This window comes from Ascidia mentula, chromosome 5, assembly GCF_947561715.1.
Source record: "Ascidia mentula chromosome 5, kaAscMent1.1, whole genome shotgun sequence".
Taxonomy (NCBI): Eukaryota; Metazoa; Chordata; class Ascidiacea; order Phlebobranchia; family Ascidiidae; genus Ascidia; species Ascidia mentula.
In genome coordinates, this window is record NC_138570.1 from 4,070,955 (window position 1) to 4,095,848 (window position 24,894).

At 40.8% G+C, this 24,894-nt stretch overlaps 3 protein-coding genes across 3 annotated transcripts; 2 read left to right on the forward strand and 1 right to left on the reverse strand.

The window, feature by feature from the left end:
• The first annotated feature begins 862 nt into the window (after positions 1–862).
• Positions 863–10,810, forward strand: LOC145902620 (uncharacterized). Its single transcript, XM_082990660.1, has 6 exons — positions 863–1,596; positions 7,352–7,546; positions 7,980–8,092; positions 8,957–9,120; positions 9,441–9,631; positions 9,836–10,810. Exons 1-6 carry the CDS (start codon positions 954–956, stop codon positions 10,165–10,167), a joined length of 1,638 nt encoding a protein of 545 aa, XP_082846786.1. The 5' UTR covers positions 863–953; the 3' UTR covers positions 10,168–10,810.
• A 1,297-nt stretch (positions 10,811–12,107) lies between these two features.
• On the forward strand, positions 12,108–15,541 carry LOC145901543 (ras-related protein Rab-7a-like). Its single transcript, XM_082989269.1, has 5 exons — positions 12,108–12,224; positions 12,368–12,444; positions 13,065–13,191; positions 13,586–13,804; positions 14,425–15,541. The coding sequence occupies exons 2-5, from the start codon at positions 12,392–12,394 to the stop codon at positions 14,647–14,649; spliced, it is 624 nt and encodes a 207-aa protein (XP_082845395.1). The 5' UTR covers positions 12,108–12,224; positions 12,368–12,391; the 3' UTR covers positions 14,650–15,541.
• Positions 15,542–16,345: 804 nt separating this feature from the next.
• On the reverse strand, positions 16,346–24,642 carry LOC145903956 (ubiquitin carboxyl-terminal hydrolase 4-like). The gene is made up of 19 exons (XM_082992153.1): positions 24,486–24,642; positions 24,292–24,422; positions 23,875–24,005; positions 23,591–23,714; positions 23,328–23,473; positions 23,145–23,242; positions 22,785–22,981; positions 22,487–22,620; positions 22,027–22,145; positions 20,849–21,113; positions 20,632–20,744; positions 20,426–20,545; positions 20,171–20,275; positions 20,017–20,113; positions 19,674–19,782; positions 19,128–19,314; positions 18,732–18,881; positions 18,193–18,400; positions 16,346–17,557 (listed from the first exon to the last, which is right to left on the reverse strand). Exons 1-19 carry the CDS (start codon positions 24,596–24,598, stop codon positions 17,312–17,314), a joined length of 2,793 nt encoding a protein of 930 aa, XP_082848279.1. The 5' UTR covers positions 24,599–24,642; the 3' UTR covers positions 16,346–17,311.
• Between the last annotated feature and the right edge of the window lie 252 nt (positions 24,643–24,894).

A 24,894-nucleotide genomic window follows, 5' to 3' on the forward strand; every position in this document is an offset into this window, starting at 1 on the left:
CGCCCGATTTGCGACGGAGAAACGCGGCGACCCCGCGAGACAAAGACGCGACCGTGTTCGGCAGGGGGCTGTTTAGGAACATTGGTGTGGGCAAGCTACCGATGCATGCGGCCTACGTTTACAGTTTCCTGTAGGAAAGGCGAGTCGCCATTCTTCGGTCGAAAATCAACCGGCAAAAACACGGCGGCAATGCTCGGCGGAGGCATGTAAACACACCGGCGCTGAGCTCCCGTCGAGCCGTCGCGTTGTCCATGCTAGCTGGGGGAGAAAAAGTTCCCACGAGGAGGCCTTGTTGTTACTACGGTGGTACGGCGCGGGGCGAGTCAGTCGCGGTACTCGTGCCTCGCTCAATGGACGCTATTATCCGCAAATGTGTTTTAGCTACTCGAAACAGCGGCGGCGCGGCGTTTGAAGTCGGGCGCCGCACTTTATTCGTGTTGCCGCCTGTTTTTATTTACATCTCAGTGCTCCCGCCCCTCGATTTCAGCGCTACAAAGGAGCGCGCGATATGTAAGCTTATCTGCAACTCGCGCACGCCGTTTTTCGAAAGCCGGTGCCGACTGAAAAAATCAGATGCAGTGAGAGATCGGATAGGCGCAAGTGCAATTAATGTCACCGAGTTCAGCGGCAAAGAGATCACGGACTGGTTTATCAGTAGGTCTTATCTCCTATGATTACGTTGGACAGTTGCAGACTTTTTCTTGCAGTTTTGACAGTTCTACCTTTTATATGAGGCCCACTTACCTTGAATGTGATTTTTTAGCCAGTCTGGCAAATAAAAGGTAACCTCGTATTGACAGAACAGAAGGGCTTGTCTTGAATCAACAGTTACCAGCACTTAAGTACGGCGGTTGTACGTTTTTACGCCATAGCACAGTAGTGGACCTTGCTGTTAATTTCTTGTTGCAATTTGGTTTCTTGTTCCACAGAGTTGCCATCCAGCACAGGTTAATATGGCCGTATATTACAGTTTGCCAATGAGGCAGTTGCTGAAAATTGGCGGAATTCTGCTTCACGTCTTTTGCTGTATGGCGTCACAAACCGATGTGTTATGGAACAATGAGGAAGATTTAAATCGTTTGGGCGCAGATTTTCTTACTGGGCACGATGAACACGATGTGAACGTTCGCGAGTCAGGGGAAGATTCAGGAAAGGTTAACGGGATTTCGGGGCTGGAATTTCCGCAAAAATTAAGATGGGACGCCCATCGTTATTCTCTGCGAGTTCGTCGGAGCGCCAAACGCAATTCCAGCCGACGAGAGCGCAGAAAAAACCGCAGGAAACAGCAGCAAGAGGGCAAACTGATACAAGCCAATGGTTCCAGCAAAAACATTCCAGATGATTCAAAAATATCCCACAAGTTCGTGGCCAGCGTATGTCCCATGTGGCCCAAAGATTCGAGGCTTATCGTTAACTGCACGAACGGACGCCATGTCGGGTCAAGTTGCTACGTGCGTTGTCCTCCTGGTTACCGGTTGGCCACTAAGAACAACAAGCCACGTCGATGTAGAGCCACCAAACGAGCCAGACAGGCAAAAAATGGCCAAATGCTTCCAGAGCTTACATGGACTGGAAAAGACCGAAGTTATCAGTGTGGTGAGTAGGATTTCTACACTATAGCCTGTGTGATACCTAAGACAAGTCATGTGAACTAAAAGTTGGAAAAAAGAGTTTTAACATCTGTTTATGAAAACCTCGTTTTCACTGGACTTCATGGTTGCTGGTTTCAACTGAAGTTTACTCTGCGCTTCCACATTTAACCATTGAGTAGCAACTCCATTAGCAGACCAGAGGTGAAAACCCTCTATCTTTAAACGTCCCGCCAAAAATACTGTCGCACTAATTAAACCGACTTAATGTAAACAGCACCTGTCCCTGCACCGCTTGCGAGTTGCCAAAGAATCCCAGCACTCCAAAACAAACCACGCCTCGTGTTTCGTTTATCAACAACGGCGATTACATCTACCGAATCCAACGCTTGTTATCATCAAAAGCGCGACCGCGGCACCAAACCACCTCGCGGCTCATAGGCTAGTTCGTATTTAATCTCGAAACACTGTTTGTGGCATTCACGGTTTCATGTGCCCAAACCGCACCGCTTTTGACGCCGAATATTTGCGTTTTGTTTGGGCTCCATGACCTTGTTGACCGCGGTCGAGACCGAATTTTTTATTAGCCGTGAACGGTTTTATCAGCGCCAGTTGCGATGTGGATGTGGTGTTATCGGGCGTGTCATTCTTTAACGGCGTAGCCTCACAAACAAACTATATACAGCGGCAAGTATATATTTAGTGTGACTGGCAGTAAAAAAAGTAAAAAGTCATTTTAACAATGTGTAAAATCGTTTAGTCTTTACGTGTATTACACGCAGAGAAATGAATAAGGGAGCGATAAAGTGAAGATTGATAACTTCGCAGGCTAACTGCGGTTTGAGGCACACGCACTTGTGCCGGGTTTGCTGTGACTCGAACCGCTTGTCGCCTGTCGCACACGATCAAAACGGTGTACGAGTGTCGCACAGGATGGCTGGCCGTAGCCACTTGAGGTGAAGTGCACTTAAGCCAAGGAATAAACGTCTTTTATTGGCGCGCCGATGAATTATTTTTCAATAGAGAATGATTAGTGCCTTGTCGTTTATTTGACGAGCACTTGTGCCCTTCTATTTGCACATCGGGCATAAAATGTGCGTTGCGCAGTCGCATAGAATGACCGCTATTTCACCGTTGCAAGCCAAATATTACATGCGCTTATGTTGCATCGTCACACCCACCTTTAAAATCCACGGGGTTTCAAAATACTTAACTCAAAGCCACAGAGATTAAACTTCGTGATCGTTCAACGTGAAACTTTCAACACTATGCGAGGATCTAATTTATTGTAGCAATTTTAGCAATGCGTTTGCATACTTTTTAAACACGACAGCTAATGTCCTGCAGGACGGATAAATGTACCGCGGCTTTTCGACCCAACATACGCTATGTGGAACCGCCCCCTGCTTTTCGACAGACCATAGTCATATTTTAAGGAGAAATAAGGCGGGCCTAATTGACTTACGGAGGTTCGACCGGCATGCTCAAAGCCCCAGTTAATTTCCCCATGGCATACGCGGGTCGTGTGCAGGGGTGACGGTTTAAACAAAAAACGGCCTTAAAACTACGTGGTTTTAAGCACCCGTGTAGTGCGGTGCAACGTAAAGTGCTCCGTTGACCCCGGGGCCCTGTAACCCACACCACTAATACATCATGGCCTGTCGGACGCATATGTTCCGCGCATTTCCTAAACAGCCCTTCCCCTTTGCGGTTCCAGTTCAAGGTTTCGTCTTGAGACTAATCCTCTTAAAGCTAATAGCTTGATGCTGGGCGCACGTTCACCATTTAATCAGGTGCGTCTTACCCGTCAGCCGCAAATATCGCTTTCTATATAGCCAGGCGCGTTTTGCCGCCAAGGGTCATCGGAAGGTCATTGACCCATCGGGGAACTAGCAAGGGTTCCTCTTTGTTTTTCTGCCAACGTGACAAGTGGAATTCGAGGAATGAGAAACAAACGAAGTCGTCGTTTCGTGGAACGGATGTTGGCAGTGGTTTTTCGCCGCTGAAGAATCCGTAATCCAGGCTAAGTGTTGCGAAAGTTCTATCCGTCATTGGCAACTTGATGCAAGTCAATGTATAGCGCTCAAACATAGACACGGATACTATACTTAAACAGGGAGATAAACATACAGCCCACAACCATGGTATACAACAGATATAAGAAACCAATCCAACCCGACCAATTAAACACCATAACAGTTTAAATCCATCTAAATATGACGTCATTCAGCTATTTGAAACACGCACAAAAATAAACCGCTTCACAGGTTCGCGATCACGTACAGTTACATGTGGTTTGAAATTTGATTCAACACAATTTCGAGAAAAAAACAAAACAGTGACGTCCTGCCAGTCAAATTGGTTGCAACATGAAACATCAGAGGCGAACTCGTGACGCGCAAGTCGGAACCATCTCATTGTGACGTTATAATTTCTCTCGCCCCGGCGACCCCAGCACCCTAGGGGAATTGTTGGAGAGGCAATTGTCGTTATTGCGGCAAGGGTCGTTTCCGAAATGAGGTTACGCGATACCAGAGAACAGGTGAGAGTCGATCAGTGGGCGCCGGGGGCAAAGGGTAAGATTTTGGATGTTCAATGACTGGTTGCGTCAATTGGCGCTTTGTGAAGGCCCGCAAGAATCAGTGTGGCCCTTGTCCACGAACAAAACCGTTTTCCCACGCTTTTTGTTATCGGGAGAAGTCAGAAAAGTTCGTTGACATGGCCGGAATATGCGCTTCGGTCGACCTTCACAAACAAAACCCTTTCCACCAAGCACCCATCTGCCGCTTATGGCGTATAATTTTCCAAAATACCCTCCCAATAGTGGCCTTGCACTTGGAACCACCTATTTCCGACACGGGAGTCCGTATGAATTCCTGAACCAAAACACGGACCATGAACGTGCAACGGACGGAATGACAAATTGACCGTTTAGCTAAACAAACATGCCAGCTTGTGGTGAACAGCTGGTGCGGGGCGGGCCACGACAATAGACGTACCACAGGCACGTGCTGAGCCCGCGTGGGGCCAAGCTGTGTCCTCGGCTCATCGCCCTCTTGTCCGCTTTTCAGCGTCTTCTGCCTGGGGTGCATTGTCCCGCTAGATGAACGTCTGTCGTCGGTTATAGGCAAGGTTTGGGAAATTCAAACGAGCCCACGGCTGTTAAGTTTGTTGTGAGTATATCGTCCCTCGTTTTTCCCGTCCAAACAGCGTTTATGTGCTGTGGGTAAAATTACGAACTAAACCGCATGTGCGGTTCAGCTTTATGGTTTCCGCGGTTGAATCAACCGGGGCGTTTTCTTGATAGTCTGTTTATACGAAAACCTATAGGGCTGTTAAAACGCTCTTTAATCGTCCCGCTGGGACTCATTAACGAACTTAACATAAAATGCCGTCGGAGTGTGATGACTAATTTGTAGACACAAACCCATTGCGCTGTGACCTACGCTGCGAAAACCTCACACTAAACCCAATATCTTTTTCGTCTTCCTGGCGGTTTGATTGCCCGGGAGACTGGCGTCCAATTACCGGCTTACGGGCCAACAGGCATCAACTGATTAGTCTGCCTCTCGTCGGAGAAGCATTGTGTCTGTAGTCTCTCGCTTAGGTTACTCCAATCCTTTACACTTATTTTTCGCTGCGATTTTGGCTTTCTAGAGTAAATCACGACAATCTAATGTGGCTATATTCAATTCAATTTTATTTTGCACGAAAAGAACTTAAAGGGTTAAACGCATATGAACAATAAATACGCAAAATAAAATTGCGTGGGCATCGATAAAACGGGTTGTCGAGTCACGCACCTAAGTTTAAGGTGACGTGAACGTCTGGAGAAAAAAAATCCAATGTTCTGTATAAATGTTATACAACGCACTAAATTCAATGAGCATTGTTGCCGACAAGCAGATTAAACACAGCGCATAAAGCACAGAGCAAATCGGCGCAAATCAATCTGCCTATTTATCATCCTTTTGGCCAACCAGCAAACCCGCATACATTCATCCACAACAGAAGCAAACACCCTCACGGAGAGATCGGTCGGCTTGGTGGTGAGAAAGTCGAATTCCAGCGCTCGCTTTAAATTAAATTCGACGTGTGTTTGGCCTGGTTGGGGGCAATTACCTGCGATACATCCGCTCCATTCAACTTCGCGCAGCTGCCCATCGTCTGCCCGGCACACGTCCAGCTGGCCCACGGGCCCTCAACTGTGCCTGAATTCAATTAAAATGGGTCCACACGTTCGGATTCGACGCGGGGCTTTCAAATTGGGGCCAGGGACGTCGCATGAGAACCGCTTGTAACGGTTTTGGTGGCCATTTTGCGTCTCTTGTTTCTCCGATTGTCAACCAAAGGGCACCACCCTATACTTAACTTCTGGCTTGAGAAACTAGCCGTTCGATAGTTTCTTATTATTTTTATGGCGTTTATTTGACACTTCACAAATACTTACGTCATTATATTATACGTCTTAATGTTACCACACCAAGAAGATGAATGAAAAAAAAATTGTGTAACATAATAGTCCTCACAGGTCATTCAACCTTTGCGACAAACCCTTCATGTAAAGTATTTTGGATACAGGTAGCCCACAGCACAACCGAGCAACAGACTCAATATTTACAAAATCTGTTTATTAGCAGTTGCGATGGGTCGTCGCAGAAGTGGCGATCCCCAAACAATGGTTTGTATCAAGAATTCTCATCTGTCATCTACACACGAACAAATATCCGGATAATAGTGTTGCGTGGTAACGCCAAGCTTTCCCCCGTGTTGCGCCTCCCGTTTCCACGTCAAAAAGTCAGGAAATCAAAATCCCGCGGAATGTAACGCCCTGGTCGCGTTTTTGAAACCAAATCCCCGCGTTTCCGAAATCGGCTATTTTTTTAATCCCAAGAGCAAGGAAATGAAACTGCAGGGAGCGCGCGAAAAGTTAATCCCAGCCTCCCGGTCGCGCTAGGCTTCACAGCCTTAGACAGAGCATGAATTTTTAATCAACACCCCTACAGTTTCACGAGTCACCCTGCTGCTGTCAACTCAAACGACCCGGATTAATTTTCCCTCTGGCGCAGATCCAGAGCGGCAAGGCCGCGTAATACACCGCGTGGGCCCCAAGGCCGCGCGCGCCAGCCAGATGCGCAAATATAGGAGGCTGCGCAGGTGCGTAAACAACATACCCCGCGCGCCGAACCCAATATGCGGTTTAGGCCGCATAGCTGCGTTCGGCTGCGCTTTGATAAGTTAGGCGACTCGATGTCATGGTCTTGTTGCTTGAAGCAGGACCAACCCTGTTGTTGCGCTGACTTAATTGCGCGTTACGAACCATCAATTTCCGCGCATTTGTTCGCTCTCAAAAGGCGGTGAACTGTGGTTTGGACGCACTTTCGCCGTGTTATTTGCATTCTCGGTTTGGCCTGCAGCGCCGCCGGAAAGGTTGCACTGCGCGATGAGAAACGCTATCTGGGCGTAATCGCACACGCCGGAATTTTCGTGAAACCCGCGTGATTTTTTTGCACCTGATTTTATGCAAGAACCGAAAATTTGCGTGCGTGTTTTCCCCTTGTTCTATGCGAAACTTTCTGTCTAAAATTTCCATTACGCAACTAAACTAAAATACGACGAAAATGTAACCAGAATAAACTGTATTTTACACTCCGAAGTCAGGCATTGCGATGGACCATGATAATAACAGTGCTCAAGGCACAATGAAAAAAACAATCAAACCAGGGAAACTTTCCATTAGAACATATTTATCCATTTTATAGTGTCGGCGTGCCCACCGCTGAAGGCGCCACCCAACGGCGAGATCAAGTGCAAACCTTCCTCTGCGGACGATGTTTCCAATTCCCACGCGCAACTGTGCAAAACCCGTTGCCACCCAGGCTACGTTCTGTCCCACGAAGGTACGAGGAGATGTCAACAGAATGGAAGTTGGTCCGGACATTCTGCGACATGTCGATGTAAGTTTCACTTTGTGTTTTATGTGCCCTGGACTTTGTAGGGCGTTGATCCCAAAACACTGGGACATAGGGAAGAACAATTGATTGGCCATAATTTGAGGGTGTCATAGGTTTATGCATGCAGCTATTGTCGCATGCCTGATACAGCGTTATAGTTATCTGTTACATTTTGCATTTAATAATGCCGTGTTTTTCTGTCACACCTAATAAGACTAGCCTGCGAAAAAAATAAACCGGTCCGTATTGAAGAAAAAGGGCACAGGGGATCTTAAGGCAATTCAAGATCCTGGATTTTAAGCATGCCGAAGAAAACTGAAAATATGAGCAACTTTTTGTTAACATGCATACAAAGTCCCCATTTCGGAAATTATTATTTTGGGTGAAAATTCTATTACCATTAAGGTTGTTTTAATCATGTCTGCTTTTCGTTCAGCTTTGACCCTCAGCCACCAATTTGTTCCCCACCAGGCGTTGAGATGCGGTGACGTCAACAGTTTGGCGACATATTCGCGCGGAGGGGAAACGTACATGGTAGCTGGCGACACAGTACGTACAAATCTATTTGTAATTTTACTTCTATTTGATGATAACTAATACAAATTATATTCAAATAAAGTGATACCAAAAAGATCCCTTGTATACTAAACCATTCCGGGCAGGTTAATTTTATTTTTTCGACTCTGTTATCGCTCCAAGTTATCGTAACTTATGTAACCCGTAATTATAAATCTATCGCCCGTTTGTGTGTTTTTCTACCGGCGGAAAACGTGCCTAATTCTCCGAATACTGGAATGCAGACATTCGCGGAATCAATAAACAAACTTCCTAGATAGGCACTTAGTCGCAGATCGCGATATTTTTGCATGATAAAACCCTCCGTAAAATAGCCTTTTTACGTAAACTGTTGCATCGGCTGTCAACAGAGGCTGTCGCCGAAGCGACTCTAAAATGCAAGTCTTGTCCTATCCGCTAGATCAACAGTTCTTATTTATAAAACGAGGTTTCTTTTGGCCCATCACGGGCCAGATCGTCACTGTCACAATCTACTGCACTTGTTTGCTTTCTCGTGATCATGTGGACATGCGTTGTATCACAGCCGAAGATTACAATCATGGTTTAACATACGGTTACATAATCCCGATTTGCATGCATTATTTTGAACATCTCATGTTATTTCGACGGTCTCAAGTTCGGCGTTGTTGTTTTTCGTTATCCAAGTGGCCGATAGCGGCAATTGTCTCAATCAACATACAGCGGTAGTGTCTAATCGTTTGTTGTTGTAATGATAAAGGTTACACACACTGAAGCAATCCAAACGATAGTGCTCGCCAAACGACGTTGCGTAACACACAAATTACGTAGCTGGATGATATAAAGCAAACAGTGCATTAACTGTGGCCATGTTATCAGGAATCCAACGTCGTTCGCATCTTCAAGTGGTCTGGCGCAAAGTTTTCCGACGATCCGTGGCAGACGATCGAACACGACAAGCCGCACTCGGTGCAGGTTGTGCCGAGTCGAGGTGGCAATTTGTGGCTGTTTGTGGCTAACGCAAGCGGAAAAACCATTTACAGGTGAGTAATCGTCTGGACCACATCAAGTGCAGTTTAACAAGTTTGTGCAGTAATAAAATTGTGTCAGACCTTTGTTCAAACAATGACCAGTCTTGTTTTCCGAAATACCGCGCCACTTTTAAATGAATCCTGAATGTAACTTTCTTTCGGTGATCAACTAGATAACCCTTTGTGGTTTTATCGGTGCCCATTGTATTTTCTGTATCACGTCTATCTAGTGTTCAACTTTGCGCAAAAAATAAAAGTAATTTAATTTTATTTTTTTTTAATTTCAACAACTTGCTTTGTTGCATACAATGTCATTCCATTACTTTCCACAGACTCGGTCCCCGTGAAAAGTTCCACTCCGCGCATTTTATGCCAACACAAGAGGGCGCCACAGTCAATAGCAGCTCCGGGCTTTTAACCGGGATGGATTTGATGACGATGCGTGGTGATATCTATCGCTGCACAAACAGGAGGAAAGGAAGACGATCAGTCGTGCTTATACAAAAACTCGTCAAGAAAAACGGTAATCACCTTGGCCGCCTTCAGCACTTAATATACAGTTATATATCTGGGTTTTTAATATCCAGATACCTTTTTCTATTCCATTGTGCATTGTCAAATTAGTTAATGCTAAAAGTGTCAGAAAAAATAGTGCTGTAGTTGAATTACTGCAGCGGTGTTTATCACGAAGCTGTTTATCTTACAATAATCGACTATTTGTTCACAGGGCGCCGTAGCACATTCAAACGTTTCGCACGGAGGAAAATGCGCGAACGTAACCTTGTCGCCGACTGTGCGATGTTGTCCGTCGACGACGCTATGCTTGTCGTGATGGCGTCCAACAGGCCGGACGGGCGGGGCCGCATTCTCGTCGGGCGCTCTAAACAGCGTCGGATACGAATCGCTGAAGTCCTTAAGCATCGCGATCTTCGGAACATTTCGGATGTTTCCGGATTCCGAACCGCGCATGATGGTGGCGTTTACCTCGTTGCCGCTCAAAGGGTTAATGGAGGCCAATGCTTTATCTATAAGCGGATGAGCGCCACGGATGGACGCTGAAAGAATGCGACTCTAGGCCGACTAAGAGGTTTAGGTGTCGTTATTCAAAGAACAGGAGATGCAGAATCGTCCAACCCCAGAGTGGAGTAAAAACACAGCGTAACGTCGCCACCGTGTGGTTAGCGCGCCCGTGTTTGTCTTGTCTCGCGAAGGCGCCACATAAGCAAGTCAGAACTGGTCATCCATTTGGAAGCGGTGTCGTCTGGCCATATACACGCCAGGGACTCTCAAAAACGAAAATTAAGATCTTCTAACCACTCCTATTTATTTTGTTTGTGTCTATTTAAGAGCAAAGGTAGATGACAATGGTGCGTTAATTCGTTTTGCATTGTTGCCTGAAGTCCGTTTTGGCTTTTATTGATTTACGAAATAAGAGAATGTACAGTGTTTTGAAGCTACCTTCGTTGCTAATATTCCAACAGCTATTCATAGATATATACCTCGACCAATGTCGCCATTGAACGCAAGCAAATTGTTACCAAGGTAAAGTTACGATACAGCATCTTTGGTTACTCTTAATTTTGTACGTTTTTTTCGCCTTGTTGAAGTGAAATTCCTTGTAATTTATCTTGTTTCTTTGTCTCTATTTTTCTACTTCATTCGAACCCTTAATATTCCTCTTTTACCGTAAATAAAAAACACATTTTATGAAATTCTATTTTTAAAAAAATCATAAGCCGTGCACTGAACATCAGTTGAAGGCAGAAAAATACGCGACTGCCAGTTTACTGTGGTTGTGGTTCCCGATGATGATCGATGTAGGAGTTGACAAATTTTGTTGGAGCAATATGTCGATATTCAGCCAAATCTCAATAGGGCCCGCGAATCTTGCCTGCAATATTCTTAACTCAGCTTGATACTATAAAAGAACAATAAAAAGAAATAAACCGTGTTCCATTTTGTAAACAAAAGAAAAAACGCCCAACGAAAGGTCTCTGTCATTTTAAGAATCACAAAATTAGTCTCTTTGTCAGCTAAAAATAGTTGCGCATGTTATGCCCAAAGACTTGAGGCACAATTTTTTCACGAAACCGGGAATGTCATGAAGCAATGAACATACGACAGAAGTATTAATTGATTGAAGCCGGAGGCGGAAGCCATTGAAATGAATTGAAAAGTGTAGGGAAAGGCTTGCGTTGCGACTAAGCCAGAGCCATGGCAGCAACTGCATGATAACTGGTAAACACCTCAAAGGTTGCTTGTTCCAGAAGCGAAAGACATGAGACGAGAGACTTGTTTAGTAAAGTGGAAATTTAAAATCACCACAGATGGCGAAATTCTGGTCTCGTGACTAATACGTCACGCTCAGTGGAACAAAGCAAGGGAGCGCGTCTCCTTTCCAGCACAAAAACAACGCTTTGGTTTTACGTTGAATTGAGTTAGTTCCGCTTATGTAGCAATGTCAGGTTTTGTACTGTGTCAAAGACGATATTTAAGGTGTAGGTCGTGTCAAGGCCAATTTACCAAATTTGAAACAGTGGTAGACAATGATATTTTCGTGCTACACACTTTCGCCATTTCAGAAACCGGAAAAGCTTTCAGGGAAAAGTTTGACGTCTTTCAGCTGTTCGCCATGTTTTTGTAGGATCTTAATATTCGGGTAGAGTTGCTGTTGATGTACGTATAGCCTTTAGTGCTAATGGCCAAGTTGCTTCATGTTTTTTATGCCTACCTTACAATATAGGCCTAACTGTCTTCTGTACAGTGTTTCTTTGGTTCAAAAATATTTCATTTTAGGTTTAAGCCTACCTTCACTATTGAAAGGTTTCCAGCATAATGGAAATTTGTAGTTGGTAGCACCATGCATGTTACAGTCACTATCTTTTCCAAAAGTTTGTTGAATTAAATATTAAGTTGATAAAGCAACCATTTGAATAATATAGGATAGTAGGAATGGTTCATTGTGTTTTTTTACAAATACAATTTGCATTAAAACGTTATGTTAAAACTTAGCGTGTTTTGTCTTTTAGTGTTTTTCTCCTGTGTTAAAACATTATTTAAAACTTTGCTGGTGAAAGCTGTCTTGTTGCAAGCGAGAAATTACAATAACGTGAAAGGTATATTAAGTTTTTCAACTGCAATAACAGCATGATTACCAAATTGATTAAACACTTGTTACAAAACAAGTAAATCTTGAGCTACAATTTTCTAGAAATGTTAATAATACATGTAATTATTGTATTATAAATACTGCTTTCAGGACAGCATTGAGTAAAGCACAGAAATGGCTTCCCGCAAGAAGGTCTTGTTAAAAGTCATTATTTTGGGGGACAGTGGGTAAGAGAAAAGTATTAACAATAATATTTTTGTTTGCTTATCTAATTAATTACACTGTGCCCCTACATTGTGATGAGTCATCATTTTGTGTTGTTTGTCAAAGCACTTAATCATATGAGGTGTTGATGGATATTTTAAAGAGGAAGCAAGTCATGTTAGAAAACCATTATTGATTCTTTGCAAAATGTTGGATTGTCTTAAAACTAAAAAGTTAAACTAACAACAACATTATTATACCTTGAATATGCATTCCCTTTTACCTGCCATTTGCAGTGATATCAATTGCTAAAATTTGCATGTTGCATTTTGAAAGTATGTGGATATATGGGCCAAAAAAATGCATAACATTTGGGCAATATGTGTTATATTTTTTTGACATTCAGCAACATGCTGAAATATGTGGGCTTTTCAAACATATTGTGCCATTGGAGTGTAGGTTGTTGGCCAACAGCACTTATGTGTATGTATTGTTACCTAATTATAACGATTTTCTATTCAACTCCAACCTGTATTGATTACAGAGCTTTAATATCTAACTGGCATGAAACTGAAAATACACAAATTAAGTGCAACTCACTTTTTTACTTTTTTTTACTAATTTACTTTTACATTTTTCACAGAGTTGGCAAGACATCACTGATGAACCAGTATGTGAACAAAAAGTTTAGCAATCAGTATAAGGCAACAATCGGGGCTGACTTCCTCACCAAGGAAGTAATGGTGGATGACCGTCTTGTGACGATGCAGGTGAGGGACATTGTCTTTAAATGAAAAAGTACTGAAATTCACTACAACCATTCCACAAATTTATTCTTTCGAGTACAATGCTGTAGCACATGCATATTTTTCTTTTGTTCTTGTTTTGTATGGTTTGGGTGTTGGTGAAAATAATATAGGTTGGTGTTATGTGGTGTGATGCAAATGTCACAGAACATGTTACAATTGTGTAGCGGCACTGGTCATTTTTGTGACATGTGATATAAAAAGTCTTTGACTCTGTTTGTTTGGCTGTGACAAGCGTACACTGGCGAAAGTACAATATAACCAATTGTGAAGCTGCAATAAACCTCTGTTTCAACAAAAACAATGTTTATGGAGTGGATTATTATCGTGCTGGCTAACTAAATGTTACTATCAACAGATTTGGGATACAGCCGGACAAGAAAGGTTTCAGTCTCTTGGAGTTGCTTTTTACCGTGGTGCAGACTGTTGTGTCCTTGTTTATGATGTCACAATGCCAAATACATTCAAGACTCTGGACAGTTGGAGAGACGAATTTCTAATCCAGGCATCACCACGGGAACCAGAAAATTTTCCTTTTGTTGTCATCGGAAACAAGATTGATCTTGAAAATCGTGTGGTAAGTACATAAACTCTTAATAAGAAACTGTTGTTGTATTGAGAACTAGTTTCAATAATTGGCTCCCAACAAAGAATGTAATCCAGTTGTGCAGGATGGATTTGGCAAATCTCTTGTTAAACTATTGCGATTAAAATTGAAGAAGCACAGTATTGTATATTGGAGACTTATATGTTTCAAATCCTCCTAACACTGTCAGAGGATTGCACTAAGCTACTTTAGAAATTGCAAATTGTCCACATTTATGAGCCTATTTGGCTCTGGAAGGTTAAATTTATAGTATCATATCTAGCCTTTTCATTTCTTTGTCTGACAAAAAAAAGTCATATTATGACGTATGCATCAGTAAAAATGCAAAACATAGCTTTCGTTTAAATCTGTTTTAGGCTTTTGTTATATGTTGTTGTCAAGAGTCTACTGCAGCGATAGATATGGTAGGGCAGTGTCTCTCAACTATTTTGTCACAGACACAGAATTTTTTTGGTCGATTTTTGAATGGCCCACTACCTCTTTGTACAAAAATGGTAATAAGGTGTTAATAAGGCCCTGGTGCTGATTTTGACGCAAAAAACTTCTTTACTCCTGGAACCGCAAAAATTTGAGAACATTCTTTTTGGCAGGTCTCCTACAAGCGAGCTCAGGGCTGGTGCCACAGCAAGAACAACATTCCCTACTACGAATGTTCGGCAAAAGACAACATCAACGTAGAACAGGCTTTCCAAACCGTCGCTAAGCACGCTCTCAACCAGGAATCGGAGGTTGGCCTCTACGACGGCGACTTCCCCGAGCGTATTGACCTCAAAAACACTGATACCAAACCGAAACAGGGTGACTGTGCTTGCTAGATTGTGTGTCGTGTACTGGTAGTAACAAGCTTATCCGTTGGTTGTGTCCGAGTCGAAACCTTTTTTTGCGCCACTTGAAAACTTATACGTCAAAACGCCGAAAAACATGATTAAAGCCACGTGGAGAACCACTAAGACTCGATGTGCAATCTGTGATGAAAACAAACTAGCTTTCTATACGTGCGTCTCTTGTGTGTATTTAATGTACAATATTGTCTGCAACCTCATTTCGTTCACGTTTTCCAGGCGTGATTGCGCGCAATGTTGGAAATGATTAACTCGGATAAACTGATCTTGCGTAATTTAATTGCAAATGACTGAAGCAAAATTATTAGTTTTGAGTTCAACTCTGCGTAATTTCTGTTAAAAGCCCCTATGAAATATGCTACCAATGTATGATCGTTGTTGCACCAACCTACCCTTCAATGTGCCGACCAAGCTGTTGTGACGTACACGAAAAGTAGAAAGGCGCAGTGTTTCCTCACAAGTTCTTTACATACCCAGTGTTTCACCACATGTTTTTGTCAATTACTTAAAGTAAAAACCAAGAGGCTTCTTCTAACCTATTATTTTGCCTGTTTGCTCATATGCGAGATGCATCTCAGTAGTGAGTCATGATTTCTAGTGTGTTACGTTCCCTTTTTTTGCAGATATCAATATATGTATGACACTAAAACACGCAATGAGCCGCTGTCACCACTGGAAAACCTTGTATTTAATTACCGAGGTTTTTTTGAACGCCGTTAATTGACAAATGTTAGGATCAAATATTCTTTCGCGCCTTTAAATAAACGCTTGTACTTGTTCGTTTTTTTCCTTTTGCAAATGATTGTACATTGTCATGTCTGGCATGCTCCCACACTTCAACCAAATATAGGAGAAGATTTGAAAATTTGTGTCTTTAATTTGATTTTGACATCTCTATCGTTGGCAAACCCAATGTACTGATGAAATTAATATTATTAAAAATTGTATGTCATTGGGTCTCCCGCTGTCACAATTCGTCTCGCTGTCACAAACCACAAGTGAGCAGTTTCTTATCTGACTTGGTGGTCGGTTGGAGAACTGGATCTAGAAGAGTATCTCAACTCGTTTGGTGGCAAATTATTCGAACTCTGTAGACCCCCACACCAACAATGAAATTTTAGCCCGTTTAAAGTAGACTCATCTTCTGGTATAAAATTAACGTACTGTATTCTTTGCCAGAAGATCGGTCTATTTTTAATTGCAATATGCATGGCAGTACAGTATTTAAAGCCCTTGTTCGGTGATGTCCTTGTATACAAAATGAACCTCATCGCTGATAGTGTGCATTTTGAGTAAGTCCTTTGACTTCTAACACAAGTTGCTGTGTACCCTATGGACCCTAAGTTGAGAAACCCTAAACAGCATCCAGGCCTCGTGCTGTTTATTCACAGGAAATGAAAATGGAAAAATATACCGGAATTGTTTTACACCGGAATCAGAACGTATTGTATATCGGTCCAGGACCGCACTTTGGTAATTCTGCCGAGGTAGGTTGTTGAGACGAACATTCACGTTAATTTTCCGATTATGCAGAGTTAAACCAACCTAACCCCAAAAACATTCCTATATTCCTGTGTTAATATTAACTTTCCGTTTCCAAGCACGTCATGAAGCAACTGTGACGTTCAGCAATGTGCCGAAGTTTGGCGTTGTCTGTTAAAAAACGACCTTAAGGTTAATACACTTTTATTACGCGAAGGCATTATGAAAACACACTCATACAATGACAGTTAATCACAACCTTGAATATCGCAAAATAACAACAAGCACATCACAGCAGTTATATGTAACGATACCAGCCATACCGCTCATTCTACTTTTGTTACTTCAACCTCAGTAAATTGAGAACTATAAGACACGTGGATGAAGAATTAGTAAAATTAGAAAAGATCGATGGCTTTTCGCAGAAAAATTATTGCTGTGAACTGAAAAATTGAACTACGAGAAAATGTTTAAAAATATTTTTTCCAAGTTGGAGCGTATAGACATCCTTCGTCGCATTATCTAAGGGGGTTTCAGACGCCAACAAAATCACAACACACCAATGTGTTTTTGCTGTGTCGTTGCTCAAAAAGCAGCCGTGATGACATTACTTTCACACAAATAAGATTGCAAGCAAAATTTAAACAAATGCCGCATCACGCACAAGTTGGACGGTGCAAAGATAGGAGCATTACAGCACAAGCTACTGTGCAGCGCAACTTTTTCCAATTCGAAAACAATGTGGGCCACGCCTTTGAACAGCCGAAATCTACGATGTATATTTCGGGAATTTGGGTTTCAAGCTGTTGTTATATGCACAAATAGCCACGCTTCTGATATTTGGTCAGTGGAATTGTCAGCAAGCAATGCTTTCATGAAAAGGCAAACATGAAAAATAGAAACGTACACCATGCAAGTGCGAACGAACCGCTCTCCCGTGATTGGACGAGCCGTTGTTAACGAAATGAAATGGCGACTCGCGATTGGTCGAGCCGCTCCTGGTATCCATAACCAATGCGTTTAGAATAATCATCTCCAGTTTGAATATTATAAATTACTAAAGGCGATACTTTAATGTCGTCTATAATAAGGCTAAATTGTTTAGAAACAGATAGAAAAGTTGTAAAAAGGAATCGCATGCATTTTCCCCCTATCAACTCGTGTCCATACTGTCGTCGGCGTTATTGTTGTTCAAAATGTCCTCGTTTTGTTCGCTGCCGTGATTAGACGAGCCGTTGGTATCGAATTGAAATGGCGATTCGTGATTGGTCGAGCCGTTTTGGGCATCCAAAGCCCGTGGGCTGAACATCTCCATGTAAGGGAAAGAACCGTTTGGATTCTGCTCGCGAAATTCTTCCAGGTCCTGGCGTTGGTAGACAAGCATATACGCAGCCTTGGTCTGAAATTAAGTCAGGTCATGGTCAAAAAATCACACTTTTCCAAGCTGTGCAGTTTCCTAAGTGTTTTCATAGGCTGACACAGTAAGTTTATGTTCTGTATTTAGTGTATGTCAATGGAGCAATCTTTAAAGAAGGAGGTTTATTTAGTATGTTTGATGTTGGCAATACGCTGAGCCACAACGCAGGAATGTGAGCCATCGTTGACGTCAGCAAATGCGTTGCTAATTTAAGTCAACTCCACAACAAAAACACGAAGTTATATTGGGTATTTTGAAAGGAAGGTGCGAAGTTAACGTTCAAGTGATTAAATTAAAGCTAAAACGCCATTAATTATCTTAACTGCAGTAGACGTTTCGAACACTAACTGCGTTCATCATCAACTACCGTCTACTCTAGTTGAGATGATTAATAGCACATTACCTTTGGCTTTTCTTTTCAAATTAATCAACTCTAAGTACTTTGCACCTATTTGAATTAAAATATTACACTACGTTGTAGGCTACGTAACTTGTACCGTAAATATTCGCGCAGATTTCTATGTTCCATACACTTATATTGAGGATTACAATTTGCCGACCCGGCTGTGATGCTGTTCTTTGGCATTTACCCAACGTGAAAGCCAACAGATTCTCACCACAACTCGATCCTCTGAAGAAGATGAGACGCTGCTGTCGTCGAAGTAATGCCACTCTTTGTCCACAATGTTCTTTGCATATGCGGTGTAGTGGCCACCTCCCAATCCGCCGTAGTGATTTGAGACGGCGATCAGGTTGTAGCGGCGTTGTTTTTTCGGCCAGTGCATCTTAGCTTTGTTGACAATGAAATCCGACAGGTCAAGGTCTCTGTAGATGCAGTGGTTTTTGAACGGGAGTTATTTTAAAAAGGGATTTATTTTGTTTTCGACATGGAAATTAAGAACAAAGTAGCATTGTTTTTTGTAAATTCTATGATATTGTTTCTGATTTTATTTATGTCGTTTAAGAATGATGCATGCACAAACTCTCAAAGATGGCAACCAAGATTCCAAACTCGTAAAACTGGAAGACTAATATTTGATTAAAAGGACTCGCTCACTAAACCTGCTGCTATACAGGCTTTGTACATGAGTAACATCACCTTTACCCATGCAGTAAATAACAATACTACATACCAATTGCAACCATTGGGACGAACCTGATTGGAAAGTTAACAAGAGTGTCGAGTTTGTCACGGCTGTACCGTGTGTAAGAAAACCTCTTCAGATGAATAACCAGCACTGGCGGAAGCATCCATAAGTCGAACTTCTTCAACGCTTGCTGGTGTTTTTTGCAGTTTGAACAATACCTGTGCAAAATGCAATGTAGCAGTGCCATGGAGAATGCTATGTTAAAGGAGATCAAATTTTAGGTAAGTTATTTTAAAGAGTAACGTTACTGATTTATTGACGCTAAAAACAGAGTTTTTTTATCTTTTTACCGATGTTAGCATAGTGTAATGACATTTGAACTAAATTCAAGACACCAAACAAAACATAACACAAAATTTAATAAAAAAGGCAAGATTGCCTTTGAATGTAGACAGATATTTTACCAGGCATCGTCAACATCCAGCTCTTCTTCTGTTGTGAAAAGTTTCATGCAGTCCAGAAGATTTACTCCCGTTTGTTTCTTCGTTTCTGGCTTTGCGCTTTCATGCAATACTTCCATACTTGTCCATTGTTTTGGAAAGCAAGTTTCATATGTTGCTTTAGACCAGTCAGCAGCCAAGTAAACTCCATCTGCAACAGACAGAAAGACACACAGTGAGAGATACCAACTCTTCGGGGTAAAAGCAATTACAAAACCTATGTTACAAAATAGGGTTTATGATCTAAATCAGTGTTTTAGAACTGTTTTCGCATACTGAACACGAAGGTGCTCGGTGACTTGAACACAACCCCTAATCAGCATAAAATTATGACAAATGTATTTCGCACAAGGACAACGGCACACACTTTGAGAATCACTGATTTAAATCATTTTTAACAAACACTTCAAAACCTACATATTCAGGTAAATGGTTTGTTGTTGCAACACATAAACACTTTAGAATGACAAGCCCCTGTGGTAGTAGTAGGTATTTAAATTTATGTCATACCTAGGAGCTTAATGGAGTTTTCATCTTTGTAAAGTTGCTTGTACTCTTGTGTCCCAAAGCTGTTCACCACTTTTATTGTGAATAGTTTGTAAGCAGCATTTTCTTCAACCTGAAAATACAATCCACTGAATTTAATGATGTTGATAAAAAAGCAGCAATAACTCTGCAACGAAAACTTAAGACTTTTATACAAAATTTTTTGATTTTAGAAACAAACTTCATTATTTTATATGACAATAACTGCATATAACTGCAACAGTGCAACAGGAAACAGGATATTATTACAGTCATGAAGGAGTAGGAACTGTTTATTATTGTTATAATGAACAAACTGTTACTGCACCTCCTCTGAGTCATCCATAGATTTTTGTTCTTCATCATAATCTTCTTCCAAAATCTTCTCAATCTTCTCCTGGATTTCTTCATTGGCCACATAACGACTAAAAATCGGCAGATAAAATATGTTGTTTCAACAACCCAAAGCAATGCAAACCTACCAGCTTGCCCTCAAAATCGCCTTGTAAAGTTCTTTGTATTTAAGTTTGTTGGGACATACTGGTACCATGGTGGGCTGACCAAACAGATGGCAACTCCCACTTGCACTGTGAAATACACATTAAATAAAACATAATTTACATCACAAAATGTAAAGGTAGTTGGTAAGAAATGATGTCTTTGTGATGTACATGTTAATGTGATTGAGATTCTGAAACTTGTCTTATTTTAATGCCGTTACTATTGTTTCAGCCCACCTGACATGGCGCATGTAGACAGGCAACATCCTTGCACCTTGTGGACTCTGGAATATGTATATGAAATCTTTTTCATAAATGCTGCGAACACCTTCTTCTCGCTTGAAAATCTTGTGAAATCTAACAAACAAACAATCTCATAATTACAGATTCCAGCAGAAAAAAAGCACTGGTTTGTCACTAAGAGAAAGTAAAGATATCCCCACCTGCAGTTATAAACATCAGTCACCATCATTTCAGCACTTGGGTACTCGTTAAATTGAGATACAGCTGAACACAAATCACCGATGCAGCCAAACTTCGGAACTGTGACCTTATACTTCATAAAACATAAAAATCTTTTCTAGTTTAGAAACTAAGAAACAGAACCACAATTAAGATAAGAATCGAAATTGTAACCAAAGGTAAGAGAAATAAATGTACCTTGACAACATCATCAGTGCATTCAACAGGTACAAACATGCACTCCACAGTTCTTTCACGCTTGGCTGGGAGAGGTAGGGACAAAAAACAGAAGGGGTCAAAGGTCACTGAGATACGGGGACACTCTGGGCAATCAACTGTGCTTCGAAACAAGCCATGTAATGAATCAACAATAACAGAGTTATTCCTTTTTCTGTGATTGTCCCATGATTCCTTGGCTACATCTTCATCAGGTCTGCCACTAGCCTCCTGGATTTCTATGTATCTGCATCACAGATGAGATCAGTGTTACAGTAAGCCCGTTTACAGGGACTGATCAAATTTTGACACGCGTCAAAAGCACTTATTTAAATGACACTTTAATTCCATTAAGTTTAGTTGCGAGGCAAGGACTGGTAGCATTGCATGCTGTGGGAAAACATTTAGAACCACAATGTGACTACCAGCTTGGAATTACAACACAACACAACTCCAGTTTTGTGTGGACAGTTTAACAGTTTGTTTGTAAAGTGTAATACAGAACTTTAGACTTTCAAGCTAGGTGTCTGGACTTTTTCACAAATAACTATTCTTTGTGAAAAAACTGGTTTCAAACACTTGGCCGACAAAATGAACAAAAGAACAGGCAGAATATAATTGTTTGATCATCATTGTATCACATGGTTGGTTGTACACTTGGAAAAAAGGAAGGAAATATCAACTTTCCTTGGGTAAATTTAAATGTGCCGGCGATGAAATACACCTTACTTCCTTCAATAACGGAAATAAAACAGTGCAAGTAATGGAGATATATGAATATCTCTTTACATTGTTCTGGATCACTGATAAAAGTTTCATTTTGTGTTATTCAAAATGTTATCATGCTGCAATTTATAAACATTTTGGGATATCAATTTTCTTCAAGATCGCAAAAATGGTTCAATTTAGACATTCAAAATGTGATATAACTGTTGCCAACTCTGTTTAATAAATAGTGCCTCTGCTCAGAATGATTTGAATTTGATTAGACAGTTTGTTTTTCTGGAAATCACAGACCAAAGTCCAGATGCTGCATACTTTTTAAATATATATTCAGGTTTTCATCGCAATCCTGCCACTATGTGAATATTGTTATAAAATAAAGCAAATGTGAAATTTACAATTAAACTTAAAACTGAAGGTAGAAAAAGGAGACCTACGGCTTTTGGGAAATTCGATTGAGATCCTCATGGAGTCCGTCCACCAAAAACGAGAACAATTCCTGGCTGTCATGTTGCTGGTAGCCAGAAAACCGAGGAGCAAACTGACTGACTGCCATCTAAAAAACATAAAATTCAGCAAATACAGAAATTGTTTTCAAATGATAAAGATTTTAATTTACAGTCACAAAACAACTGCTGACCTTTAATGAATGAATACAAATGTCAAACATGTGTAACTTGTATGACCTTCAACAATGGCAACAGCCAGTGGTAACAATTGGTCACAGATAAAGGATGCTTTTTTACAATTGAAGTGCTAACAATTTCTCACCAGATTGAATAAATAAACAACAAAATCAAAAAAAACATCAATGCTGATACAAAATGCGGAGCAGTGAATGGAATCCAAGTGGAATAAAATCATTTTGAATAGTTAACTTATTAACATGTCATATACCTTAAAATCTCTGGGAGCAAATGAAGAGTGCTCGCCCGACCACATGGCTTGTATAAGATCTGCATAAGCTTTGGCCAACTTTCCTCCCATTCCAAGGGGATTTGTTTTGTTTAATTCCTTTTCGTGGCTGCCACCTGTAAAAAATAACATTTTTTATCACCAGATGTAGTAGAATATACAAATCAGAATTTGCACAACTTGGGCTTTTCTATTATGTAAAGAACTTACCTCATAAAAGTAGTGGAATATATTTTGGAGGCATTTATCTTATGATTTGAACGAAAACAGAAATATTTACTTTTGAAGTACTGTGTCAATGCTGGAACATTGCTGAGACACTGGATTGCACTACTCATAAAACAGGTATTGCCCAAGTTGTTAAGCCCACATAAACCAGGGGTGCAATAACGTCCGTTAATGGAAGTGGGGCTACTGCTGCGTAATTTGTACGAGCTAAATAATCCACTACTGCCACTTCCCAAAGAACTGCTTGTGCTGAAAATCAAATAGTACGATTTAACTTTTTGCAATGTGGTTAAATATAGTTGATCTGAAGAACAGCATGAATATGCCTAATGTTAAAAAAGGAATACCTGCATATAAAGGATCATTTTATGACCATAAAAAAATTATTTACAATTTAAATGCACGTACGTACCTGTTTTTGTACCCAGATCCATTTGAAAGACTGCTTTGTTGTTTGGCGCCACCATAAGGCCACTCACCGTTATCATTTTGCTGTTCAATAACCACAAGCTAAACAACAGTATGATCAATTTATTGAGACTGTTCGGACTACACATAGGCTTAACAGCATGCCATAATAAATATATATTTATACCTGGTTTTTCTGCAACGAATAATCACCAACTGACTGATCATTCTTTTTCAACTCGTCATAATTATCAGCAAGAAATGCATTCCAAATGCGAGTTTGCTTGTCTTCAGGTATATGAAAGAGATTCCTCATTTCCTTTGCCAGTTGTGCTAATATCACATACATTTTGCTGATTATTATTTGTCATATTGCTTAAAAATATTGTTTTTTTTTGTATGTTAGTATTTGTCATATATTTTGTAAATATTGCAAATGTGTAAATATACCAATTGTTGTTGTCTTGCTCATTTGCTTGGTGAAAACTTTTTCTTTGTCGTCAAAACAACACAGCTTGAGCTTCAGTGGATAAATTTCAACTGACGTACTTTGCGTGATGCCTTGCACAATTACCTTGCAAAAAAAAAACATTTCTTGACCATGTGTAATTTTTAAAAAAATACAGGGTTGGGAATAAGTGAAAACCTTCATGATGTAAATTTGCCAAAGCCTGAGTGGTATATTGTAACACAACATGCATGCAAATAACTTGGTGATTACAAAACTGATTTACCTTCCTTTTTATTTCCGGTTGGTCTTCCACCTTTCCATACCACTGCACCAGCAAATTCCATGCATTTTCAGGGACTAATGTATAGTTAAACACTTCTGACAAGTTGTCTTTCAGTTCTTCATAAGATTCATCTATAAACAGACAGAGCTAATAACACTTTTGCAAAATGAAATTAAATTTGTGCTGCTATTGCTCCCAGGCAATTCTCAATACAGCTCACCTTTTGGAAAAAAACAACACATACTTCATCTCAGGAATAATAAATCTCACTATATGGAAGATGAAATGTTGGTTTTATACAACTCTATGTTTTGCCAGATTGTCAGCTTTATGAAGTGTTAATGTTAAAGTTTTTAGTTTTTCAACATAAGAATAAGAAGATACAGCATTGCTTTAAGGACTGCTATCTTTTCACACCTTCAAACAAGCCAGAATTGTCAATTGGACCAGGAGGATTAAGATCATGAGTCCTGTTGATCTTCCATCCAAAGCTGTCATTCGTCACATACTTTGTAAAAGGTTTGAACCAATGTGAATCAATAAGACACCTACAACAACAGGTAAAAATTTATTTGAAAAATACTTTTTTAATCAGGAGAATATAAACATACCAGGTTTCACCATTTTGTAGCGGTGCATTTTTGAGTTCTTCTATTTGCTTGTGTTGTTGCTCTAAAACTTCTGGAGAATGATTTTCTCCAGGTTCAGCTTTTTGTTCTCCCATAATTAATTATAGCAAATATAGCTAAAGCCTTTATTAATGCAAGAATTCCAAAGAATCTTTGAGTTAACATTAAACACAAATATAATTTCGTATGTTTGCAGCCTTATCACGGTGGTAGGTAAAACAATATTGCAATAAATAAATATAAAAACAACTTCTGTTTCGTTTTTCTGGTTCCTTCCATATGATGTTTGGTAGGTACCTCTATCGACTCCGTCTTATTGTAATTGCAAATTGCAATAGAAATATGTGATCGCCGCTGTAGTGGCAAAAATATTTTAGCAGTGCTTTTGTCC

Bases quoted from the DNA above. Each gene is read 5' to 3' on its own strand.
- LOC145901543 (XM_082989269.1), top strand. From the start codon at position 12,392: ATGGCTTCCCGCAAGAAGGTCTTGTTAAAAGTCATTATTTTGGGGGAC. The intron at 12,445-13,064 runs GTAAGAGAAAAG...CATTTTTCACAG, and splicing joins ATTATTTTGGGGGACAGTGG to AGTTGGCAAGACATCACTGA. The intron at 13,192-13,585 runs GTGAGGGACATT...TACTATCAACAG, and splicing joins ACCGTCTTGTGACGATGCAG to ATTTGGGATACAGCCGGACA.
- LOC145903956 (XM_082992153.1), bottom strand. From the start codon at position 24,598: ATGGGAGAACAAAAAGCTGAACCTGGAGAAAATCATTCTCCAGAAGTT. The intron at 20,546-20,631 runs GTGGGGATATCT...TTTGTTTGTTAG, and splicing joins ACTGATGTTTATAACTGCAG to ATTTCACAAGATTTTCAAGC. The intron at 18,401-18,731 runs GTTCGTCCCAAT...CTGCATCTACAG, and splicing joins CTTGTTAACTTTCCAATCAG to AGACCTTGACCTGTCGGATT.
- LOC145902620 (XM_082990660.1), top strand. From the start codon at position 954: ATGGCCGTATATTACAGTTTGCCAATGAGGCAGTTGCTGAAAATTGGC. The intron at 7,547-7,979 runs GTAAGTTTCACT...CTTTTCGTTCAG, and splicing joins ACATTCTGCGACATGTCGAT to CTTTGACCCTCAGCCACCAA. The intron at 8,093-8,956 runs GTACGTACAAAT...CCATGTTATCAG, and splicing joins ACATGGTAGCTGGCGACACA to GAATCCAACGTCGTTCGCAT.